The 22,672-nt window shown below is 38.2% G+C and overlaps 2 protein-coding genes across 3 annotated transcripts; one reads left to right on the top strand and one right to left on the bottom strand.

Annotated features, from left to right (window-relative positions):
* Positions 1-384: 384 nt before the first annotated feature.
* Positions 385-21,755, top strand: LOC131076793 (serine/threonine-protein kinase-like protein CCR1). 2 transcript variants are annotated; one of them, XM_058014122.2, is made up of 3 exons: positions 385-3,506; positions 3,652-3,738; positions 21,739-21,755. In XM_058014122.2, the coding sequence occupies exon 1, from the start codon at positions 864-866 to the stop codon at positions 3,372-3,374; it is 2,511 nt and encodes an 836-aa protein (XP_057870105.2). In that variant the 5' UTR covers positions 385-863; the 3' UTR covers positions 3,375-3,506; positions 3,652-3,738; positions 21,739-21,755. The 2 variants fall into 2 exon arrangements, with proteins under 2 accessions (XP_057870105.2, XP_057870104.2); XM_058014121.2 differs by lacking the exon at positions 21,739-21,755 and having other exon boundaries at positions 3,652-3,806.
* On the bottom strand, positions 18,433-22,447 carry LOC131076794 (probable aquaporin PIP2-8). The gene is made up of 4 exons (XM_058014123.2): positions 22,115-22,447; positions 20,056-20,348; positions 19,803-19,943; positions 18,433-18,841 (listed from the first exon to the last, which is right to left on the bottom strand). Exons 1-4 carry the CDS (start codon positions 22,392-22,394, stop codon positions 18,716-18,718), a joined length of 840 nt encoding a protein of 279 aa, XP_057870106.1. The 5' UTR covers positions 22,395-22,447; the 3' UTR covers positions 18,433-18,715.
* Between the last annotated feature and the right edge of the window lie 225 nt (positions 22,448-22,672).

Below are 22,672 nucleotides of genomic sequence, written 5' to 3' on the forward strand. Positions count from 1 at the left end.
CCCTCGCAAATATACAATGTACATGGATTTGGCAATGTAACTGCGAATATATTCTCGTTTTCCAATTGTTTTGACAACTAATCTTAGAAACCCTAGAAATTTCTTCCAAATTTGCCAGATCTCAACAATTCTATATCCTGATAAAAGCTGAATAAAATCAGCTATGAGCACTTTGCACCCTGAACTATACCCACTAACCAGGAATATTCAATTTCACTTTAGTATATCCATGAATATGTACTATGGTGGAACCTTTTTTACCATGGTCATAATTGCATGAAACCTCGAATTTTCTGTCAGATGATTTGTACATGAATGAATCTGCACCTTACACGTCAGGAAACCATCATGTCTGACGAATTTATCTTAAAACTTCGCTTTTTGACAAAGTGATGAGGAATTCGGAATTCCTGTTTACTAAAGAAATTGACTGTGTGCGAGAAATATTTTAATCTATACCAACCCATTGACTAAATCAAGCGATTGTTGACTACCAGCATATTTATCTTCTCGAACATATAGGAGAAAGGGAATGTGGTCTTGACACCGTAGTAACACGCTAGCAGCTGGCATGGCCCAGCAGGTGGGTCACAGATTCACAATCTTGGAGGTCAAAAATTGTGTGTTCAATGCAGTCAAGCAGGAGCCTAGGATGAGAGTACATTGCAGTTTGGTAGGGACCATGGAAAAGAATAGGACCACAGAACAGGAAGAGGGACTACCCAAAATGGCCACTTTTTAAAGAAATAAGCCCATATGACTCTCGATTTCACTGCATCTTTCACTGCATCTTTGTCTTTATAGAATACCCACTAGCGCACTTTGGCTTGCTTGGTTTATGCACTTTGTAACTGGCTTGGTGGATGTTTGGGCTATCTGGGTTGTTCGGCATTCGCGTGGGCATCAGTTTTCTTTTCGGTACCGTCACTGCCCAATATGCCATTTTTGCTTCCTTCCAAATGCCTACGCATTCTGAGCAATCCCAATGCCTTAGCCTATCAGGGCAATCACACCTACCATGTATCCAGTTTTGGTGTATAACCGCATTGATCTTGATCTCTTGTATGGTGAATGGAGCGCAAGGGTACGGTTCCATGGCTTCCATAACAGCATCGTTTGGAGAAGAAAGTTTGTTTTGCGCCATTGCAGCCAGTGGGAAACAGCAAGTCATGTGTTGGGGAAAGAATAGTAGTTCGGCAGCTACAGATGCCACTTCAGGCCCATCTCTGGCTGCTCTGTCAGGAGGAAGAGAATTCATCTGTGGACTCAAGGTCGGCACTTTCTATCCTATGTGCTGGAGGAGCAATCTTACAGGTACTAATCTTGTCCCTTTGAGTTACCAAAATAGAAGGTACTCACACATTGCATCAGGGCAAAACCATGTCTGTGGTATTAGAAGCAGTTCGGATGCATATCCTGGCATGGTAGACTGTTGGTCTATGCAAGAAAAATCACCTAAAACGTCCTCTTCGGCCTTATTCACCCCACCTTCGAATCTCTCCCTGATATCCGTTGTTGCAGGGGATGACTTTACCTGTGGATTGAACCAAGAAGGAAGCGCAATCTGTTGGGGTTCGCCATCTAACAATATAACTACCCCTCCCCAAGATAAATTTGAGAGCATTGTCTCTGGGAGCAACCATGTCTGTGGCATCTTGAAAGAAACTGCACAGGTCAAATGCTGGGGTGAGTCCATGAATCTGATCATCCCTTATCAGCAAACTAGGTATATGGCTCTGGCAGGAGGTGCAAAGCATTCGTGTGGAATCCGCTTAGATAATCATGCAGTAGAGTGCTGGGGAAGCTTCAACCAGTCTTCCATTCCCGGAAGCGTGGGATTTCTGGCTATAGCTGCCTCCAATGTTGTGACATGTGGTATTAGGGAAGCTAATTTGATAGTGGATTGCTGGGGCAGTGCATCAGATTATGACCCACCTTTACAGCTTTGCAGTCCTGGTTTATGCAGTAATCAGCCTTGCCCAGTAAATCATTTTCTTTTCAACGTGAGTGTTCTTGGGTTGCCAGATTTGATGACGGTATGTCTGAACAAAGAAGAATATATCTGTTCCCCTTGTGCAGATAATTGCCCAAGTGGGTTTTTCCTCTCAAATCCTTGTACTCAGACTTCTGACCGTGTCTGCACATCTTGTTCACTGTGCCAAAACAGCTCTTGTCAAGCAGTCTGTGCAGATGGTTCTCATGGACCTTTCTCTGCATACCCACCATTGAATTCACAGCAGCAACAACAGCCAAATCTTATACAGCAAAAGCAACCGCATATGACCCTCGCAAAAATTCTAGGGGTATCCATTTCAGGTGCGTTTCTTTTAGCATTTATTGTATGCTTTGTTCCCTGTTTAATCAGGAGGAAAAGGGGGCAAAGCCAATGGTTTTTTGGCAAACGGAAACTGGGTACTGAAAACCAACAAACTCATAATTCTCAAACATCTTCGACTGCAATTACAGCTCCTTGGCTTACAGCCAATGATTTGATCCGTATGCAAGCTTTTCGTCTTGCAGAACTTCGGGATGCTACAAATGGATTTAAAGAGTTTAATGAATTGGGTAGAGGAAGCTATGGATTTGTCTATAAAGCTGTTCTTCCTGATGGAAGACAGGTTGCTGTAAAAAGAGCCAATGCAGCGCGGAGAATTCATAGCAACAGTCGTGATTTTGAAGCAGAACTTGAAGTTTTGTGCAAACTTCGCCATGGCAACCTGGTTAACTTGTTGGGCTATTGCGAAGAGATGGGTGAAAGGCTTCTAGTATATGAATTCATGCCACATGGAACTCTTCATGATCATTTGCATGGAGGTCTCTCTCCCCTCAGCTGGAATTTGAGATTGAAAATCTCTATACAAGCAGCACGAGGAATTGAATACCTTCATAAAGATGCATTGCCTCCAGTTGTTCATAGAGATATTAAGCCCTCCAATATTCTTTTGGATGCAGAATGGGGAGCTAGAGTTGCAGATTTTGGGTTAACAATATCTGGAGATAAAGGTCTTCCATCTCCTATGCATGAAGGTGATGCTGTATATATTGATCCAGATTATTATAAATCTCAGAGTTTTACAGAGAAGAGCGATGTATACAGCTTTGGTGTGGTTTTGCTTGAGATTCTCAGTGGGAGAAAGGCATATGATACAAGCTTTGATCCATCCAACATCGTGCAATGGGCAGTACCCCTGATTAGTAAGGGAAAGTCAGCAACCATTCTAGACCGAATTGTGGATCTGCCAAGAAATGTAGAGCCTTTGTTAAGAATAGCTGATATTGCAGAACTTTCTGTTAGGTTTGATCCAAATGAAAGACCAACCATGTCAGATGTGGCTGCATGGTTAGAACAATTGTCCAGGAATATTTCATGGTAAAATCAATCAATCCCGACAGTTTTGAGCATTCTTTGAAGTTCGGTGGTCCTTTCTTTGAGATCCTTTTGCCCCAAACTTCAAAGGCAACAGCAGATGGGGTGTTTAAACTTTAAATTCAGTTTCCATAACCTGGTATTGTCATTCACTTGCTCTCTCCTTTTCCAGACTTTGTACCAAAAAATGTGCTGTGCTTTTCACCAGTCTTATTGTGTAGAGTTTGATTTTTTGAATTCTTTCTTCTTCACAAATTAAATGGACTGCGCTGTTCTTGAAGCAGTTTTTCAGACCAAGAGCAGTGAGCTGTTTATTGTAATTTTTGAGTTTGCGAGAGGAACTGACATATTATGTCATTTGTACTAAAATGGTACGCCTTGTATGAATTCTGTGCATTCTGTCAATTTGAATTTATATAGCATGCATCTTTTTGTAACAGATAACTAGAGTTTCTGTTCCATGTGATTTGTAGACTAGTAAATTTGAAGCACACTGGAAACAGGTCTCTGATTATTTGCAAACTTTCCCTCATAACGCATAGCGCACACTCACATTCATCTTCTGCAAGTTGTCTCTCAAATGAATACAGTTAGACTCCCTTGCATGCAACTTCATCCAACCAAAAAGCAGTACAGGCTATCAGCCTAATGTTATTTCCTGTAAAGGCTATTGGTCAAATTCCATGCCCTGGCCGATGCTTGTTACTTGGATATTTATACCTTGAACAACAGACACTGCATATTTTATTCAATTTTTTTCTTTTGCTTATCTCGATCCTTGATTGTATGGTTTCTGCCAAGTTACCATATGATATGACATGGATACTTCCATACAGAATACACACAAATCTAGAACAACAAATGACAAAAACATGCTCCAGATGTTGAACATTGTATACTTGTTTCCTATCACACTCTTTCACACTTTAATTCCAACCCTTCATCATTATATCTGATTGGCATGTGTTTGTTTATAGGAGGCATTTACTAACAAGGGCCTGCTTTGAACCTTGATGCCCTAGCCATTGTTTCCATTTTCCGTTTTATATACCTTCATTAATATGGTTTCATTTATTTCCCATTTCAAATAATGCAATATAAGACATTGTATTCACCTTTATTAATTTCAATGCTGTTTTAATCTATAACGGACCCCAAGCTTTATGATGTCAGAAATGGAAAATTATTTTAAAGGTATTAAAGTCTTGGCAATAAACCGAAAAATTGACCAGCTTTTCACCAATGGTGAGCAGATATAAAATAAACATAGAATATGATGAAATAATTTCTATTTCCTCCATTAATACCAGGCCACTGATTGAATATGCCCCAGATATTGCTGTGCCTGTACCTATACAGGTATGATTTGGATGCAGCTCTGTCCATATGCTCTGCATCCAGATATGGTATGAAATTCTTTGATATATCAAATACACATCCGTGAAGTTTCCTATGCAAATTCAGAATCAAACACACAAATGGACATGGGTTAGAAAGGGATGCCCCAGAGTACCCAGTGGACTTAGGGCTTCTGATATATCACAGATCACTCTAAAAAACTCTGAAAGGATAAATATTGTTGTCGAAGAATGAAGATATGTTTTCATTTTGATCTTTGAATTTCCAATAGTCATCAAATTCTGTTACTTTTGGTTTACAATTTGTATTCAACAATGAGATCAATTGAAAACTTTGAACAATGGTAGGACTGTGTTTTGGTTCATCCTTCATGCCTACCTGCTTGCTGGTTGAATTATTATGGATGGAAATGGATATTATTTTTTTAATATTGACAAGTTTATTGCTTCTGACATTTCTTGGTTATGAGTTTGTTTATGGTGTGGGAAAGTTGCCTCTGGCAATTTTTTTCTGTTTAACATTTTATAGTTTTACTTCTTTTCCAACCTGTAAAAATGCAATTGTAATGGGTTGCAGCTTCTTACATGTTGTGATAAACAAGAAAAAAAAATCTTTGGTTTCTTGAGTGCTTGATATTTATGTAACATGACTCATAATAAGTTCTGTACCAGCTATTGGCAACGATAGACACGGTCCATGTTTTCAATGTCATGCTTGTCTTATGATGCTCTTTATATCATTTAATAATGACAATGAAGCTGTTAGCCATCATTCTTTTCCACAGTAGATGTCATTGACCACCTCCCCGTTACTAATAAGGATTGGAAAAAGTTCAAGTTACTCCCAAGCTTGGTCATGAGATCTAAGTCAAGGATTACAAAATCTGATCAATATAAAACATAAACATACAGAATTCTCCTCGTGGGCTTCAACAAGGGGACTTATACACAAAATTGGCATGTAGCTTGTCTGTGGTCACAAAGAACCTTTACCTTTTAGTATGCTTTCATTTCTAATGTGCTAGTTTATCTCTTCTCAACTTTTTGAAAATCATTAAATGAGATGAATGTTCCTTGTATAAGTATCTTCTTTTCTTCTATGTAAAAGTGCCTTGTTTATCACGTTTTCCTAAGTTTCAACCATTCTTATGCATTTTATCATTCTAGCTACCACAGGGATAATGAAAATGTAACTCCATTTATCTTGCCAAGATTTGTTGCTGCAAGTGCATTTCTTCATCATCTCATTTTCTGACTCTTTATTTCTTATGCATTCTATGTAAGAACCTACCAAGGGTTCTCAACTCAGACAACGGAGGTTTAGTTAAACCTGTTGCGTTTTATGTTTTGTATTTTGCAATTTCTAACAACAAAGCTAGTTTTGAACAAATAGTGTGCAAAAAGCAACATTGGAAAGAGCTGGAAATTAATCGAACTTCATAAAATTAGGATTATCAAACCCTTATTACACCCAATTTGCATAAACACCTTCAATAAAGAAATCAGACAAGACCAGGAAGATTTATTGTCAAATACCTCAAATTTATGAAACCCCTTATTTGTCCTTGCTCCCGTACAGCAGTAAATAATGACAGCAAAATTATTTGTCAGTCCAAACTACCCGGAATGGTGAGTTTAGCAGCTCAAACTGAAGCTATCAGCTAGGCGTCTCCTTTAGGATTTATTTCAGAATTTTTGGACGACTCCTTCAACAAAATCGTACCCTTTCAAAGAAGAAAGGTACGGCAGATCTGCAGGCCGTACATGCACAAAATTCCCAGTTGTCAACACACTTATTTCTGCCTTTGTTCTGACTCTGTGGCAGCAATCGATCCTTTGCATAAAATGAATAAAACCCTTTCTAATCTGCCCAAATCTTGGTTTTGGATAAAACCAACTAAAAGCAAAATCAACTGATATTTCACAGCCTCTAATGCTGATGCACATAAATCCACTGTTTTCTTGTACCGATACTTTCAAATCATCTGCAGGAAGAAACCTTGCTGAAACCCTCAAGCCAAAATCTCCTCAGAGCAAACTCAATATCAAATCTTCACATAATGAAAAGAAGACCTAAAAACTTCTTTTATCTCTCCCCTTTAGGGTTCGACACTATTCCCAAGAAAAGTACGATTTGGCATTAAATGATGTTTTTAACTTTTAATATTTATTTTTGACTATTGAAGCTGCAAAAATAAATCTCTTTTTAGTTTAATATAAAAGTGGCCCCATCCGATGAGAAATAGACCCTCACTTAAGTTATAACTTAAAGTGACTTAAAAATATTAAAACATTAAAGTTTGCCATTTAATATTTAATTAAAAGAATTAAATATTAATATCTCTCTAAGTATCCATCAGAATTGCCTGCCGTCAGAACTGGAGACTGCCAAGCCATACTCTGCCACTGCCCAACCCATTGGCTAAAAATAGCAGGACTGCTAAAAATAGAAAGTGTCTCAAACGGAGTCTTGGAGACCTCAAAAGAAAGCCAGTCCTGTAATGCTCACTCTGAAGATGAAGAATCAATTTCCGGTCGACCCTCTAACCAACCTCATTAGCCTACGAGGGTCAGTGATAGGCTAATCTACTCAGTTGACAGATGTCAACTAGAAGGGGACATCACAGTCCGCCCCTCCTGAAATTGCTTGTCCTCAAGCAATCTCAACTTCTCAAGCAATCTCAACTCCGGATGCTGTAAAATCTCCTCGCTCTCCCAAGTAGCATCCTCTATCGGCAAATCCTTACATTTCACCAAGTACTCTGTGATAGTACGTCTCTTGAAATTCCTCTCCCTGAACTCAATGATAGCCTTAGGTACAAGTATCAACTTCCCTTCATCATCCAGGGGTGGTAAAACTGTAGAAGGAACAATACGGTGTCCCAACGCCTTTTTGAGACGTGACACGTTTTGTACTTTGCTATCTGTCGGCAAATCCAACTCATAAGCCACCTCACCTATATGCCTGGTCACTCTGAAAGGGCCATAATATCGTGGCTTGAGCTTCTCTGCTCCACTCCTCTTGAGAGTAGACTGCCGATATGGCTGCAACATCAAATACACCATGTCTCCTACCTCAAATGACCTCTTTGTCCTCTTCTGATCAGCATATTGCTTTTGCTGATTTTGTGCCTTGGCTATATTCTCCTTAAGAGTCTTCACAATGTCCTGGCTCTCCTGTAGCATGTCTCCCGCACTAGGCACCCTACTGTCACTCAGCAACAAGTCAATGAAACTAGGAGGCTCATACCCGTATAGTGCTGTAAATGGTGTCATCTGAATGGACATGTGGTGAGTGGTATTGTAACAATACTCACAGAGGTAAGTCCACTTCACCCACGCCTTTTGCTGCCCTGAAATATTGTTATTGAGGTATCCCTCCACCCATTTGTTAACTATCTCAGTCTGACCATCAGTCTGAGGGTGGTAACTGGTGCTCGGTGTAAGCTCGGTCCCACAGAGTCTGAAAAGCTCTTGCCAAAAGTGGCTCAAAAATTGAGTGTCCCTATCACTAACAATAGTCCGAGGCAAGCCATGTAATTTGAATACCTCTCTAAAGAACAACTCTGCTACCTAAATAGCTAAATGAGTGGTGGTAATCGAATTGAAGTGGGCATACTTTGTCAAACGATCCACAACCACAAATATGCAATCACGTCCCTGTGCTCTCAGCAACCCTGTGATGAAATCCATAGATAGACATTCCCACTTGCTGTCAGGAATTGGAAGTGGCTGAAGTAAACCAGCAGGGTATGTATGCTCTTGTTTATTCTGCTGACAAATAGGGCACTCTCTAACATACTGTAGAACATCCGCCTTGAGCCCTTTCCAAGTGAAGCGCTCACGAACCTGTTTGTAGGTTTTGAAAAACCCGGGATGTCCTGCCATTGGTTCATCAGGAAAGAACCGCAATACCCTACTCCTCAACTCTGATCCTGGGATCAAGTACACTCCGCCCTTGTAAATGATCAAGTCATTTACAACTGTATACCTGCTGTCCACTACTGATCCCTCTATCACACCTACAGCCCAACTATCTTTGGCATACTCTGCCAATAGAATATGCTGCCAATCCTCTGCTATTTGGACCATAGAACTCAGGTGGGGACTGCGTGATAAGGCATCTGCAACTACATTCTGTGTGCCTTTGATATAGGAAATATCAAAATTATAAGCCTAAAGTCTGCTGACCCACTTTTGTTGCCTGTCATTTAAGTTACGCTGCCCAAGGAAATGTCTCAAACTATTTTGGTCAGTCTTAATGCAAAACTTGCTGCCCACTAAGTACTGTCTAAACTTGGCCAATGCATGCATTATGGCCAACATTTCCTTATCATAAATGCTGTAACTCCTCTTAGGTCCACGAAGTTTCTTGCTCTCATATGCAATAGGGTGCTTGTCCTGCATAAGCACTGCACCAATGCCCTCACTAGAGGCATCACACTGTAACTCAAATGACTTCGAGAAGTCAGGTGTAGCAAGTATTGGACATGAAGTCATGAGCTCCTTGAACCTATCAAAACACTCCTGGGCCTTAGGAGTCCATAAGAAGGCACCCTTCTTCATCAAGTCTGTCAAAGGTGCTGCATGGTGTGAATAACCATTAACAAAACGACAATAGAAACCACATAGGCCCAAGAAACCACGCAATTGAGTAAGGTTCACAGGAGTAGGCCAATCTACAATAGCATAGATCTTCTCTGGATCCATCTGCACTCCCTCTGCACTGATAATATGGCCTAAGTACAATAACCCAGTCATTCCAAGGTTCACATTTGGATTCCTTGGCATACAAGGACTCCCTATCCAGAATGCTCAAAACTGTATCTAAGTGACTGAGGTGCTCCTCCCAAGTGCGACTGTAAACTAGTCTATCATCAAATAACACCAATACTGATTTCCTCAACTGATGTCGGAAGACTTTGTTCATTGTGGACTGGAAAGTAGCAGGTGCATTGGTTAGCCCAAATGGCATAACCACAAACTCAAAATGTCCATAATGACAACGAAAAGCAGTCTTCTCAATATCCTGCTCACGGACACTAATCAATAGCCTGATCTCAAATCAATCTTTGAAAAATAACAGGCACCATGTAACTCATCTATGAGCTCATCAATACGCGAAATGGGATATCTGTTTTTGATCGTCCGCTTATTAAGGACCCTGTAATCAATACACATCCCCAATGTGCCATCCTTCTTCTTCACCAAAACAACTAAAGAAGCAAAGGGGGACTTTCTAGGCCGAATATCTCCCATAGCCAGAAGCTCCTGTATGGTTTTCTCTATTTCATCTTTCAAGCGCTTCAGATGTCTGTATGGAGTAATCATCACTGGCTTCGCACCCTCCTCTAGCTCAATGATGTGCTCAAAACCCCTATCTGGTGGCCTCCCTGATGGTATGTCACTAAAAACCTTGTTATGTTTGGTTCTTAGTATTTGAATGTCAGGATGATATTCAACTTTCTGAGCATCCTGCTGTATAGGCATAATCATACACTTTGCTACCCACTCAGTCTGATCATGGCGTACAAGCCTCTCCATCCGCTTGAGTGTAATCATCCTAAAGTTGCTGCCCTTCTTTCAGCACACGTGTCTTTCCATCAACAGTGAAAGACATCTCCATCTCCTGCAAGTCAAGTGTAAACTTGCCTAGCTCATGCAACCACCTCATACCAAGGACCAAATCTGTATCACCCATCTAAACCACATAGAAATCAATTTTGAACTCATCATTGTTTACACGCAATGGGAGTTGTGTAATCATCCCGTTACACTTTAAAGTGTAACCATTTGCCACCCTCACACTGATGCCCTCAAACTCCTTTGTTTGGATTCCTCTCTTCTCAACTAACTTGGCATCAATAAAGTTATGTGTGGCTCCAATATCTAGTAGGGTAATAACTTTCGGACCAACAAGTACTCCTCTCATTCTAAATGATCCTTCCTGCTGAATACTAGTGAGAAGTGCCTCCTTAAGGTGTTCATCACCTTCTGCATCCATGTCGTCAAGTCTCGGAGGGCCCTGTGTGTCATTTTCAGCCTCTAAATCATCATAACCAGCAGGTTGACCTTCTTGATCAGATTCTGAATCTTCATAATATGCCCACATTACTCTATTTGCTTTGCCCTTAGGCCACAAAAGATAGTCATGGTTGGCATCATATGGACCTTTGCAATAAAAACATAATTTTTTTTGCCTCAAGTCGTTAAGTGTCTCACGATCTAAGGGGGGGGCTGCTTCCCTTTGTAATCATTTCTAAAGTCTGATTTTTCCTTCCCTTTGTTATAATTTTTATTATCTTTGAAAGACGTTGATCCTTTCGACCCAAATTTATTTTGTGTGGCTGTAACATCCATACTTCGTGCCTTTTTAATGGCAAGTAGAAGTGTTGGGGGATCAAATGCTTTGACCCAACCTCTCAAAGGCTCCATGAGTCCCTCTATAAACAAGACTCCTAACCGCTGATTTGACATGTTATTTACCATGCGTGACAATTTCAAAAACTCTGAAACATACACCTCCAAGTTCCTTGTTTGTTTCAGCTGTGCTAATTCACGGAAGTAAGACTCTGGATCTTTCTTATCAAACTTCTCCACTAACAAATCAGCAAACTCCTGATAGGTGGTAATCTCATCATGTTGGAGAGTGATGAGTCCATTATGCCACCACTCATGTGCAGTACCGTCCAAATGTAAGGTTGCAAACTTAATTGCATCCCTTTCAATCATGGGTCTCAGTGTGAAGTATGTATCCAGTTTATGGATCCAGGACCTAGCTGTAACTGCACCGCTGCCATCATAATAAGGTAGAGTGAACTTGCTTGTGGCAAACTCAAGATCTCTATGTTGGAAACGAGGCCTTCTCTCTTGCCTGTTTCTCTCTACCTTCCGTTTTTGCCTCATGAACTAATCAAAATTCAGATTCTGCCTAACATCAGGTGGAAGAAGACTCCACTCATCATGTACAGTCATGACATTATCCACAAAGACAGGCTCTGCCTCAGCTCTAGCAACATCCTCAGGTTCCTCTACCAAGAAATTAGGCCTTGAAGGCCTGTCAACTGTGCGTGTAGCTACCCTGTGAGGTCTAGGAATATTGGCTACACTCCTATTATCCTCTGGTTCCTGATTGTGTCGGTTTGGAGGATTCATACGCTCCATCATGGTGGTGAGTGCATGCAAAGCCTGAGCAACCCGCTGCTGCCCTGTAGTCATAGTCTTAAAAATTTCTCGTCTCCTCATCCTCAGCTCTGTGGCCTCTGGGTGGGCTGCCTGTATGCCTATCACCCATAGTGTCTGACTGCCTGTTAAGACTATGTTCTCCTTCAAGGAGGGCTCTTCTGCGTGTGTAATACCTGTGTGAACCCACTTCCTGTGACTGCATGTAACTTCTAAACACTTAGGATGGTAGGATTTAGCTCTGATACCACTGTAAGAACCTACCAATGGTTCTCAACTCAGACAACGGAGGTTTAGTTGAACCTGTTGCGTTTTATGTTTCGTATTTTGCAATTTCTAACAACAAAGCTAGTTTTGAACAAATAGTATGCAAAAAGCAACATTGGAAAGAGCTGGAAATTAATTGAACTTTATAAAATTAGGATTATCAAATCCTTATTACATCCAATTTGCATAAACACCTTCAATAAAGAAATCAGACAAGACCAGGAAGATTTATTGTCAAATACCTCAAATTTATGAAACCCCTTATTTGTCCTTGCTGCCGTATAGTAGTAAATAATGACAACAAAATTATTTATCAGTCCAAACTACCCGGAATGGTGAGTTTAGCAGCTCAAACTGAAGCTACCAACTAGGCGTCTCCTTTAGGATTTATTTCAGAATTTTTGGACTCCTCCTTCAACAAAATCGTACCCTTTCAAAGAAGAAAGTTACGGCAGATCTGCAGGCCGTACATGCACAAAAACCCCAGTTGTAAACACACTTATTTCTGCCTCTGTTCTGACTCTGTGGCAGCAATCAATCCTTTGCATAAAATGAATAAAACCCTTTCTAATCTGCCCAATCTTAGTTCCTGGATAAAACCAACTGAAAGCAAAATCAACTGATATTTCACAGCCTCTAATGCTGATGCACATAAATCCATCGTTTTCTTGTACCGATACTTTCAGATCATCTGCAGGAAGAAACCCCTGCTGAAACCCTCAAGCCAAAATCTCCTCAGAGCAAACTCAATATCAAATCTTCACATAATGAAAAGAAGACCTAAAAACTTCTTTTATCTCTCCCCTTTAGAGTTTGGCGCTATTCCCAAGAAAAGTACGATTTGGCATTAAATGATGTTTTTAACTTTTAATATTTATTTTTGACTATTGAAGCTTCAAAAATAAATCTCTTTTCAGTTTAATATAAAAGTGGCCCCATCCGATGAGAAGTAGACCCTCACTTATGTTATAACTTAAAGTGACTTTAAAATATTAAAACATTAAAGTTTGCCATTTAATATTTAATTAAAGTAATTAAATATTAATATCTCTCTAAGTATCCATCAGAATTGCCTGCCGTCAGAACTGGAGACTGCCAAGCCATTCTCTGCCACTGCCCAACCCACTGGCTAAACATAGCATGACTGCTAAAAATAGAAAGTGTCTCAAACGGAGTCCTGGAGACCTCAAAAGAAAGCCAGTCCTGTAATGTTCACTCTGAAGATGAAGAATCAATCTCCGGGAGACCCCCTAACCAACCTCATCAGCCTACGAGGGTCAGTGATAGGCTAATCTACTCAGCTGACAGATGTCAACTAGAAAGGGACATCACATTCTATATCTAACTTTTAATTTTCTTATGCATTCTATATCTGGCTCTTAATTTCTTATGCATTCTATCATTCTACCTACCACAGGGATAATGAAAATGTGACTTTATTTATCTTGCCAAGGTTTGTTGCTGCAAGTGCATTTCTTCATCATTTCATTTTCTGAGACTAATTTCGCAATGCAATCAAGAAAAAAAACACTTTTGGCCTCCTGAGCACTCAAAATGCATATAACAACATGACTCATGAGAATCTCTGTACACTGGCTATTGGCAATGATATACCCTAGGTCCATGTTAAAGTTTCTCATGCTAGTCTTATGGTCATCATTAACATGACATTTAAACTATTTTTTTCATGTCTCTGCCACACTAAACATCATTGCTTTCCTCTGTTAGAATTCAGCAATACTGATTGTCAAGGTCTGAGTTATTCCCAAGCGTAGTATGGGGTTCAAACGCAGGAGTATAAAATTTGAATGATATATAAGATAAAATTAAATGGAAAGAAGTGCCCTAGTGGGCTTCTACAATGATGTTTCATATGCCAAATTGGCATCTGGTTTGGTTGTGACCTGAAAGTCAAACTTTTACCTTTTAATGTGTTTCTATTTCTGATTTATGACAATTACCTCCTTCGTGGAAAAACATTTATGAGATTAACTCTTATCATGTTTTCTTTATGATGTCTCTAGTTGTAAGTTTTGACCATCTTTCAATTTTCATGGGGTTTCTATTGTTTTACTTAACAAGGGAATAATTAATACGTGAACTTGCATTCACCTTGCCAAGATTTCTTGCTGCAATTACATTTCTTTTAACGTTTATCTTTCCTGAAACTAATTGTGCAATGCCATCAAGAATTTCCACAATTAATGCCCCCTTCATGGAGTTCATCATGATTTACTTCTGCCCCTTAATAAACCTGAAATGGGTTTGCTCCATAGGACGGTTTTCCAATTCTATCTTTGCTGGTTCTGAATGTTCTCTATGTTGGAGTCTTCAAAGCATTAGGGTGACCTTTCTTGTATGCAGGGAAGAAATCCCTCTGGGATGTTAAGTGTGATGGAGGTTGACCTAAGTGAGCAAGCTGAACTGATGCTCAAGTATGCACTTCTCAAGGAGATTTTTCTTGCCAATATTTCTTTAGGAAACTTCAGCTCTGCCATCCACAATTCTGTTGTAAAGTTTTCAGTGGAATTTTAAACAATTTCAGTACCTAATATGTATGGTGCATTACATGAGGCCATTTAGATATTCCCGTGAAAGCTTTACACAATTAAGGTTAATACTACAAGTGGAAGTCTTGTGTCCAGAACATGCAGTATGATGCATTTGCACTGAATAACAGTTGAAAACATCCATGAGCTTATGCTTTGTTCAATAAGAGTGCTTGGCTTTTACTAAATAAAAGCAAGTTAAAGAGGTGAGTTCCTTTCTATAGTTGTATTATGTGTGCCCAATGAATTTTTTTCTCTTGTAGTTTTAACTTTTGACATAATTTTTCCACACGCATTGTATGGTACAAGCACACCACAAACACTCAAAGTGATTAGTTATTTTAAAAAATTGAAAGGGGACAATGTTGGTTGATATAGCTAGTAGACACAGCTTTGTTTTTTTTCAGACTGTAGGAATCGGGTAGCCCCCTATAACCTGCATTGTGTTGGGTAAACTTTTAACAAGACCAGTGGCGCTGACATGATGTGCCCTCTGGTGCCATGTAGTAGACACAACTTTGTTGATAGAAGATTGGCTAGTGAGCTCAATTATTTTTGTTTATCCAGTCTCTGATTTACAGGTCATGATATTTGATGGGAAACAACTCCCTGGTGGTAAATAAGATCATATAAAACTCTTAATGGGAGATTATCAATTACATTCAAAAGCGTTTTCTCTACTAATTGGGAACAATGTATTTCAATTTTAAGGACATAGTCATGGCTTTTAATACAAATGGACAAAAGTATGAACTTATATAGTTACAGCCATCACCAAGTCAAATTACAAGCTCTCTTAATTTTGTAGAAGCACAAGATGTAAAAACTCAAAATTCACTAGTGTCTCAAGAATTCTTTCAACAACATCAGCAAAAGTCAGAAAAATAAAAGTTGCTCAAGGAAATGTTTAATTCGAGCATTGTTTGCCCCAACAAAAGTGCATGTTTATTTTTAATGATAATGTAATGTCTCCATTTTTGGGTGAGCCCAAATTGTTTAGTGGAGTTATTTTGATGCTTTCTGATGTTATTTCCAGTTTTTGGTTTGTTCTCCAAGATTCTTGGAGGGAGTGTCAATTTTTAACTTTTAAGTCACCCGATCAGGTCCAAACATCTTTCATCATTGGTATCACTCCTGCCCAGTCAGTTTTTGATTCTGATGCATTTTGACCATTGTTACTACTTGGGTGTAATATTGAGCTATAACTAATTCATTTTATTAAGGTTGTCATTTTTATTAAAATAATATATCAGACAACATATTATAGCTTGTTGGAAAGAGAATGCAAAATTTTAAAAGATGAGATGCTAAAAAGTGACTTCTAAGTGCCGGAAGTGTTTTAAAGGCTTATTAAATTAGTAAAGTGATTTTATAAAGGAGTTTTTTCAGAAAGTTCTCGAAAAGTTTATAAAGAGGGTATATACAATATACAGTTTACTGTTATTTGTCTCTGGTGAGAACCTTGGAGTTTTGAAATTGGAATTGGTTTGAATCTTTTGGAGGATAAAAACTCTCTTGGAGAAGAATAAGCTCGGTGGTGAAAGATCCACCCTGGTTGTTGCAGTGTAGCTCATCCGGGGTTGCAGCTTGAGCATAAAGATACGGGGAATTGATCTTGTTGGATTCAACGATTGGGTTATTGAATTTGTGAGATCTTCTTTGGAAGACAAATTTTAATGGGTTGTTGGTGAACAAAAGTTTCAGGCAAAATATTGGGACACCTACCTTGGTAAATATTTCAGTTTTGAAGTAAAGTTCATAGAATATTTGCAAATCAAAATAAATTATTACACTTGGACGCCATAATTTCCCTTGGCTGGGCACTTGAAGGTTTAATGAAAGCTTTATCTTGGGATGCCATTCAAGGAGTTTTCTAAACTTGTAGGCGTGGGATTTGTTTGCTTCTTCAATATTCAGTGGTGTTGGTTCGTGTATCTGTTCATAGTGGTGTGAGGATCAGTTGTCTCTTTGGAGCATTTGTGTTATGCCAAGAATGTCCTTTCAAAAGGATCAAAACTTTCAGGATAGCATTATCTGCTAGACATGGCCTCTTCCTGTAGTTCGTGAGCCTCAAATCTTCTTTGCTGAGTTAACTTCAGCCTTTGGGGTGAGTGGCACCTCCTTGCTTAACAATTTCAAACTCTAAACAAGGATATTGCAGCTTCATTGCACAGATAACCCAAGGTAGAAGGGGAATGAAATACCCCAGCAGTGATGTGGAAGGTTTTTCTAAGTGTTGGGAGTTATTTATTGCTGCTGTTCATACATTGGAGGTTGGGTATGTTGTCAAGCACTTAATTTGTGGGATAACTTATCCTTTATCTGCTGTTAATTCCTGTGCTAAGTTGCAGCATGCAATAGACTTCATATCAGTTGTACTTCAGTCCTATGCTAAATCATTAATATCAAATAAAGGTCGGTATTATACATCTTATTTCTGTAATTTCTGTGCAAGGCTTATATCGAGTTTGAGGAAATAAATATTAACTGCTGTTATACTTTCTTGCCAATGCAATGTGCAATATTACTTGAAACCTGAGACCTCTCTCAGTTGAGACAAGCAAACTGTCTAACAAAATTACTCAGTGGGAAAAGGTAAAAACTGGGTTGAAATCTGTAGAGGATCTTACAGATAATGGTTAACACGAAGAATGAGTCATGAAGAATGTGCCTATGTTATAGTGAATTCAACAAGCTCACTTTTAAAGATAAGTTTCTTGTTAATATTATTGATAAATCATTAAATGAATCGAATGATGAAGTGTTTGTTAACAAGTTGATTTACGTTTAGGCTATCATCAAATTCAACTTAAGAGGATGTACAGAAGACTATCTTTAGAACACGAGTCATTATGAATTCTAAGTTATGCCATTTGGTAGCATTAATGTCTAATCAACTTTTGTAAGTCTTAAGAATTTCGTGTTCCACCCATTTCTTCAAAAAATGATGTTGGTATTCTTTAATGACATCTTCATCTATGGTAAAATATGAACTGATGAACAATTGCAAAAGATTATAGAGTTGTTTAGTATTGAGGGCAACACTTTTCGAAAGGTGATGGGAACGTTATGGTCCTATTATTCTGTATTCGCAAGTGTAATAAGGATAAACACTTGTGGCATGCTTAACATTAATAGTCTTATTTATTGGTCTTAGTTATACTTTAAGCTGACTTAATTACGATGAAGGGGAGCCTACCTACATAGTTATGCCTATAAATAAGGAAGGAAAATGCTGTCCCAAACCACCTTAAATTTTTTCTATTGATTTTTCCCCTTTATTTTGTGATTATTTGACGTCACCCCATTGAAGTGGTCTACATTAACTTATTTTCGCAAGCCACCTTAAATTTTTTCTATTGATTTTTCCCCTTTATTTTGTGATTATTTGACGTAACCCCATTGAAGTGGTCTACATTAACTTATTTTCGCATTTATTTACAAGAAATATTATAACAATATAAAATCAAAATATTCAGGTGCATGATATCTCTCCTCTCAATATTATCATGTGTCATAAACTCTAAGAGTGACCCAGATTTTTTTTTATCGTATTCATAATGGCCATTGTTCGTTTTTACAATGGTAATTATGCCAGCAGCCAAATAATTTACATCCATCATGTTCGTCAGAGTTGAGCATCATTATATCAACATATAATTGTTCCTCATGGTTGCAACGATCAACTATCATTATGAAGTATAGCAAGTAGGAAAACAACTACATATATTCCTTTTTAAGTCGTTATTAGATGCCACGAATGAGGTGCATCTTTTACATCAAATTCACCCAGGCCTATACGTGGCCTCATATGTTGGAGTAAGCTAAAGGTTTGACCAGCAAAAGGAAAATTTCCAAATACAAAGATGATTATTTTCAATTATTTATAAAAATACTTTGACTGGCTAGACATATACAAGCGTCAAATGAGTTTCCTCTTATTTAGAATCTTTAAGAGAGCTTTATCATCGATACTGAGTCTCAAGGAATTTTTACACTGTAGTACTGGGCTGGCTACGAAGGGACCCAAAAGCCTTGATCCCTTCTGCTCGAAGCACATGCTGGTGGTAGGCTGCAGCAGCTGTAGCTCCAACCAATGGACCCACCCAAAATATCCACTGCAAATACAATATATAAATCAATATGAAAAGAAGTTAAAAGCAATCACACATTACACTTTCTTTTCCATGTTTAAACTTGGTAGGGATTTGGATGTTTTTGCTTATGTGTGCTTTTGTGAAGCAAGGGTATGATCTCCCTAAATCTAAACGGCCAGAAGAAAGGAAAGATATAAATATAACATTGTTAATATTGACAATCAATGCATCCAAAGCTGGTTTAGGTATGTTTTTGTTCAAGTTCAAAATCATATTTTGGAGAATAAAAAAGATCCATCCAAATAAGAATTAAGGAGTTCACAGCTGAATTGATCAATATTCAAATCCATATGTGATGCAATTACAAATTGTCAGTGCATCAGCCAACACTATTTACAACTAAATTGCAAGATATATGTTATAGAAATATTTGTTGTAACTAAATGGAAAATCTATCTATCCTACAAACATTATGCATTCCCCTAAAATATATGCTCCTTGTAAGTGTATATACTTCACAGTGTCCCTTATACAGAGACTGAAAATTGAAGAAGACAAATAATATCAACAGAGAAGGGCAATGGAACTTTAGCCACAGAGGAGGCATCATCATCCAAAATCTTAATAACAAAGTAGGCCATGTCTGCTAGTTGGGTTTAAAGTGGATTTTGAAGATTTCCACCTGGTGATTCTAAAGGTGTTAAAAATCTTTTGGGTAATCCAAAAGCAATAATGAAATATATAAAGAGGTTAATGCAATCAAGTAGCATGTCATAAGATCCAACAGCCATCATTGTTCTATTTAGAAAATATATAGGGAACTTCTCAAATGAAATAGACAAACACAAGCATATTGGTGGTAAGCAGAGTTCAATGTCTTAAGTGATTCTGAGAAAACTGAGCTTTCAAGAATTAGAAATTATGATTCCTTTATAGAGTTCATTGCCTTCACCATTTGGCCAAACTAAAGAGGATTTGTTACCTGCTCTCCCAAGGGTTGTTTACGGCCATAAATAACAGCTGGACCAAAGCTCCTTGCAGGATTTATGCCTGTGCCAGTAATAGGAATGGTGGCAAGATGAACCATGAACACTGCAAAACCAATTGGCAGCGGAGCCAATACCTGAAAAAATCATCATAATAGTTAATTACAAAATGAAAAAAGAAACACATGGTGATTTCAGAAGGAAATTATCATAAAAACAAACGCCATGAAAGCCTAATATTATTCTAACCGGGACATGGGAGTCTCTGGCTTTGCGTTTAGGATCTGTGGCAGAAAAGACTGTATAAACCAAGATAAAGGTTCCAACAATCTCAGCCGCAAGGCCTGCTGTCTTTGAATATCCCTTCTGGACAGTGTTCACTCCTCCCCCTCCTGAAACATAAGAGTCCTGAAACCAGTCTACCAGTGCAACGCCGCAAATGGCTCCCACACATTGAGCCATGATGTACATAACTGCCCGGGGTAGTGACACCTTCCGGGCAAGAAAAAGGGCAAATGTGACTGCTGGGTTAATGTGCCCTCCTGCAAGCATAAACACACTTCATTCAGATGTAGTAAACTTTAAATGGATTTCATTTATAAAAATGCATAATTCCTGAAGTATGGATTGACTTTCAAATCACATTTAAAGATAGGTCCTAGGGTGGATGATGTCTTTTATAGGAATATGTTCAAGAATGAGAAGCACAGCTACCAGTCCCTCACAAGTTCTGTTTTTCCTGTAGCGTGGATTGAGCTTCCAATTACTCTTGAAGATGGGTTGTAGGATGAGAGGTAATGTGGAATATATATGTGAATTAGAAGAAAATGTTCAAGAATGAAAAGCTACTAAACATACGATTCATACATTTAAGGGTGTTCTATTCACAGTGAATCAAATGGCTATGTTCTTTTAGGATCAACTGCATACAGTAGTATGGCACAAAAATATCAGAACTTAATCACGCCATGCAATTAATCCTATAACATTGCCATTCAATTCATATCTTGTCATCCAAAAGACCCATCATTAGTAAATAGGATGAAAGATGTTGATTCTAGGAATGTCTGTATTTCCCGATAAGTTAATAATCTACTTGACTGTGTTCTTGTAATTCACATTTCTTAACTAAGATGAGAACCGCTATCAATTAAATACGAATATGTTCAAGCCCAAAAATCAACTCACATTCTTAAGAATCTATATCTTATCCTAAACAATTTTTTGAGTTTGAGCGGGTATAATTTGGTTTGTAGTGTTTTAAGGGCCCTCAAATTCAACACTCTACAACTTGTTTTGTAGAGTTTAGAACATATCAATGTTTGACAGGCTAAAGATTATTTTCCGAAGTTATATACAATTTTTGAATCTGTTCTGCTATAGCTAGTTTTGGGAGTTTAAACTATACTGTAATTTGAATGGAAGTTTACTTGGTGTAAATTACTATAGATCGTGTATTTTACTTGCTATCTTTTACCATTAACTGTGAAATTTATTTATGATAGTTTGTAAGCTTGCAAACTGAAATTCACATATGAATAAATGAGCCCGTCAACCTTATTGATTCACAAGGTTTCAAAACTAACACTCGGGTCTGGGGATGTCCAAAAATTATGAAGAAATGTTGTCCTTTGTATCAAGTCTGCATATGAATTATCTATTACAGGGCAGTATTGGTATAATATAATTTCTCTATATTTACATAAATTATAGAAAAAATCATATATAAAATAATAATTTGGACAACATAGAAATTGAAAGAATTATAGATTTAAGGTTAGGCTTTTTCTTGTAGAAATAGTTATGGAAAGAATATGGAAAGAATTGAGCTAAAGAAATATTTGTGTTCTACATTTTTTATTTCTATACTGGCTCCATCTTCACAATGTTATGGAAATCACTAAGCAGAAATGTTTGTATCTGACATTTCAGATCTTTCTACCAGATCAATTGTCAGAGAGAAGAAGATTGGAGAAAAAATATAATTTAGAGAATACATAAACGACACAATTGATACCTGAAGACCCATAATGTATTATATCACAATTGATACTGGAATTATGTAGTTTTCATCACAATCTTATGACACCTAAAACTTCAGGACTCGTATAGAAGATGGAGGGTTGTATGGAAAGTAAATTTCAGCATCTAAATCTTCTAACTATTATGAAATGCTTGATGCCTTTCTCTGGTTTAGACTGTGTGCAAGTTTTTTGATTATCATTTCGGATCACACTCCGTGATCCATCATCAGGATAAAATCTAAAAGCACTTATGGATTTTTGTAAAATCTAAAATTAGATTATACCTGAAATTCCTGCAGTGCAGTACACCAGAAGGAAGATCATTCCTCCAAAAGACCAAGCAACTCCAAGAGGCCCAACCCCCTTGCAATTGGCACTATTCTTCTGGCTCCCTATTACAGTTGAGATTGTTATGTAGAGGAAAAGCAATGTAGCCACAAACTCTGCTATTATGGCCCTATAGAATGACCATAGGCCCAGTTCTTTCCTGTCTACCAGAAGTACAGGAGGAGGATCCTTGTAGTCCTTAGTTTGCTCCTCCCCTTGTACCATCTCCATGGCCATCTTCTTAGTAATCTTACACCAAACACACTAGTGAACAAACCAGCATGCTAAAGACTCTAGCAGAAGGGATTATATAGGTTTGCTGGCTAATCCAAATCTTTTCTTTCATCTATGGGATGAATCATAACGTAGCTTGGACGTCACAGCATACAGTATTGTAGTTGGTAGAGGGACCCTTTGCCTCACTGTTTAGAACCTTGCTTTTAAGACAAAATATACTTATCTTTTACTCTTGAACTTTACATTCAAATGTACTTCATGTTTCTGTACTAAGGGCT

This window comes from Cryptomeria japonica, chromosome 11 (genome assembly GCF_030272615.1).
Source record: "Cryptomeria japonica chromosome 11, Sugi_1.0, whole genome shotgun sequence".
NCBI lineage: Eukaryota > Viridiplantae > Streptophyta > Pinopsida > Cupressales > Cupressaceae > Cryptomeria > Cryptomeria japonica.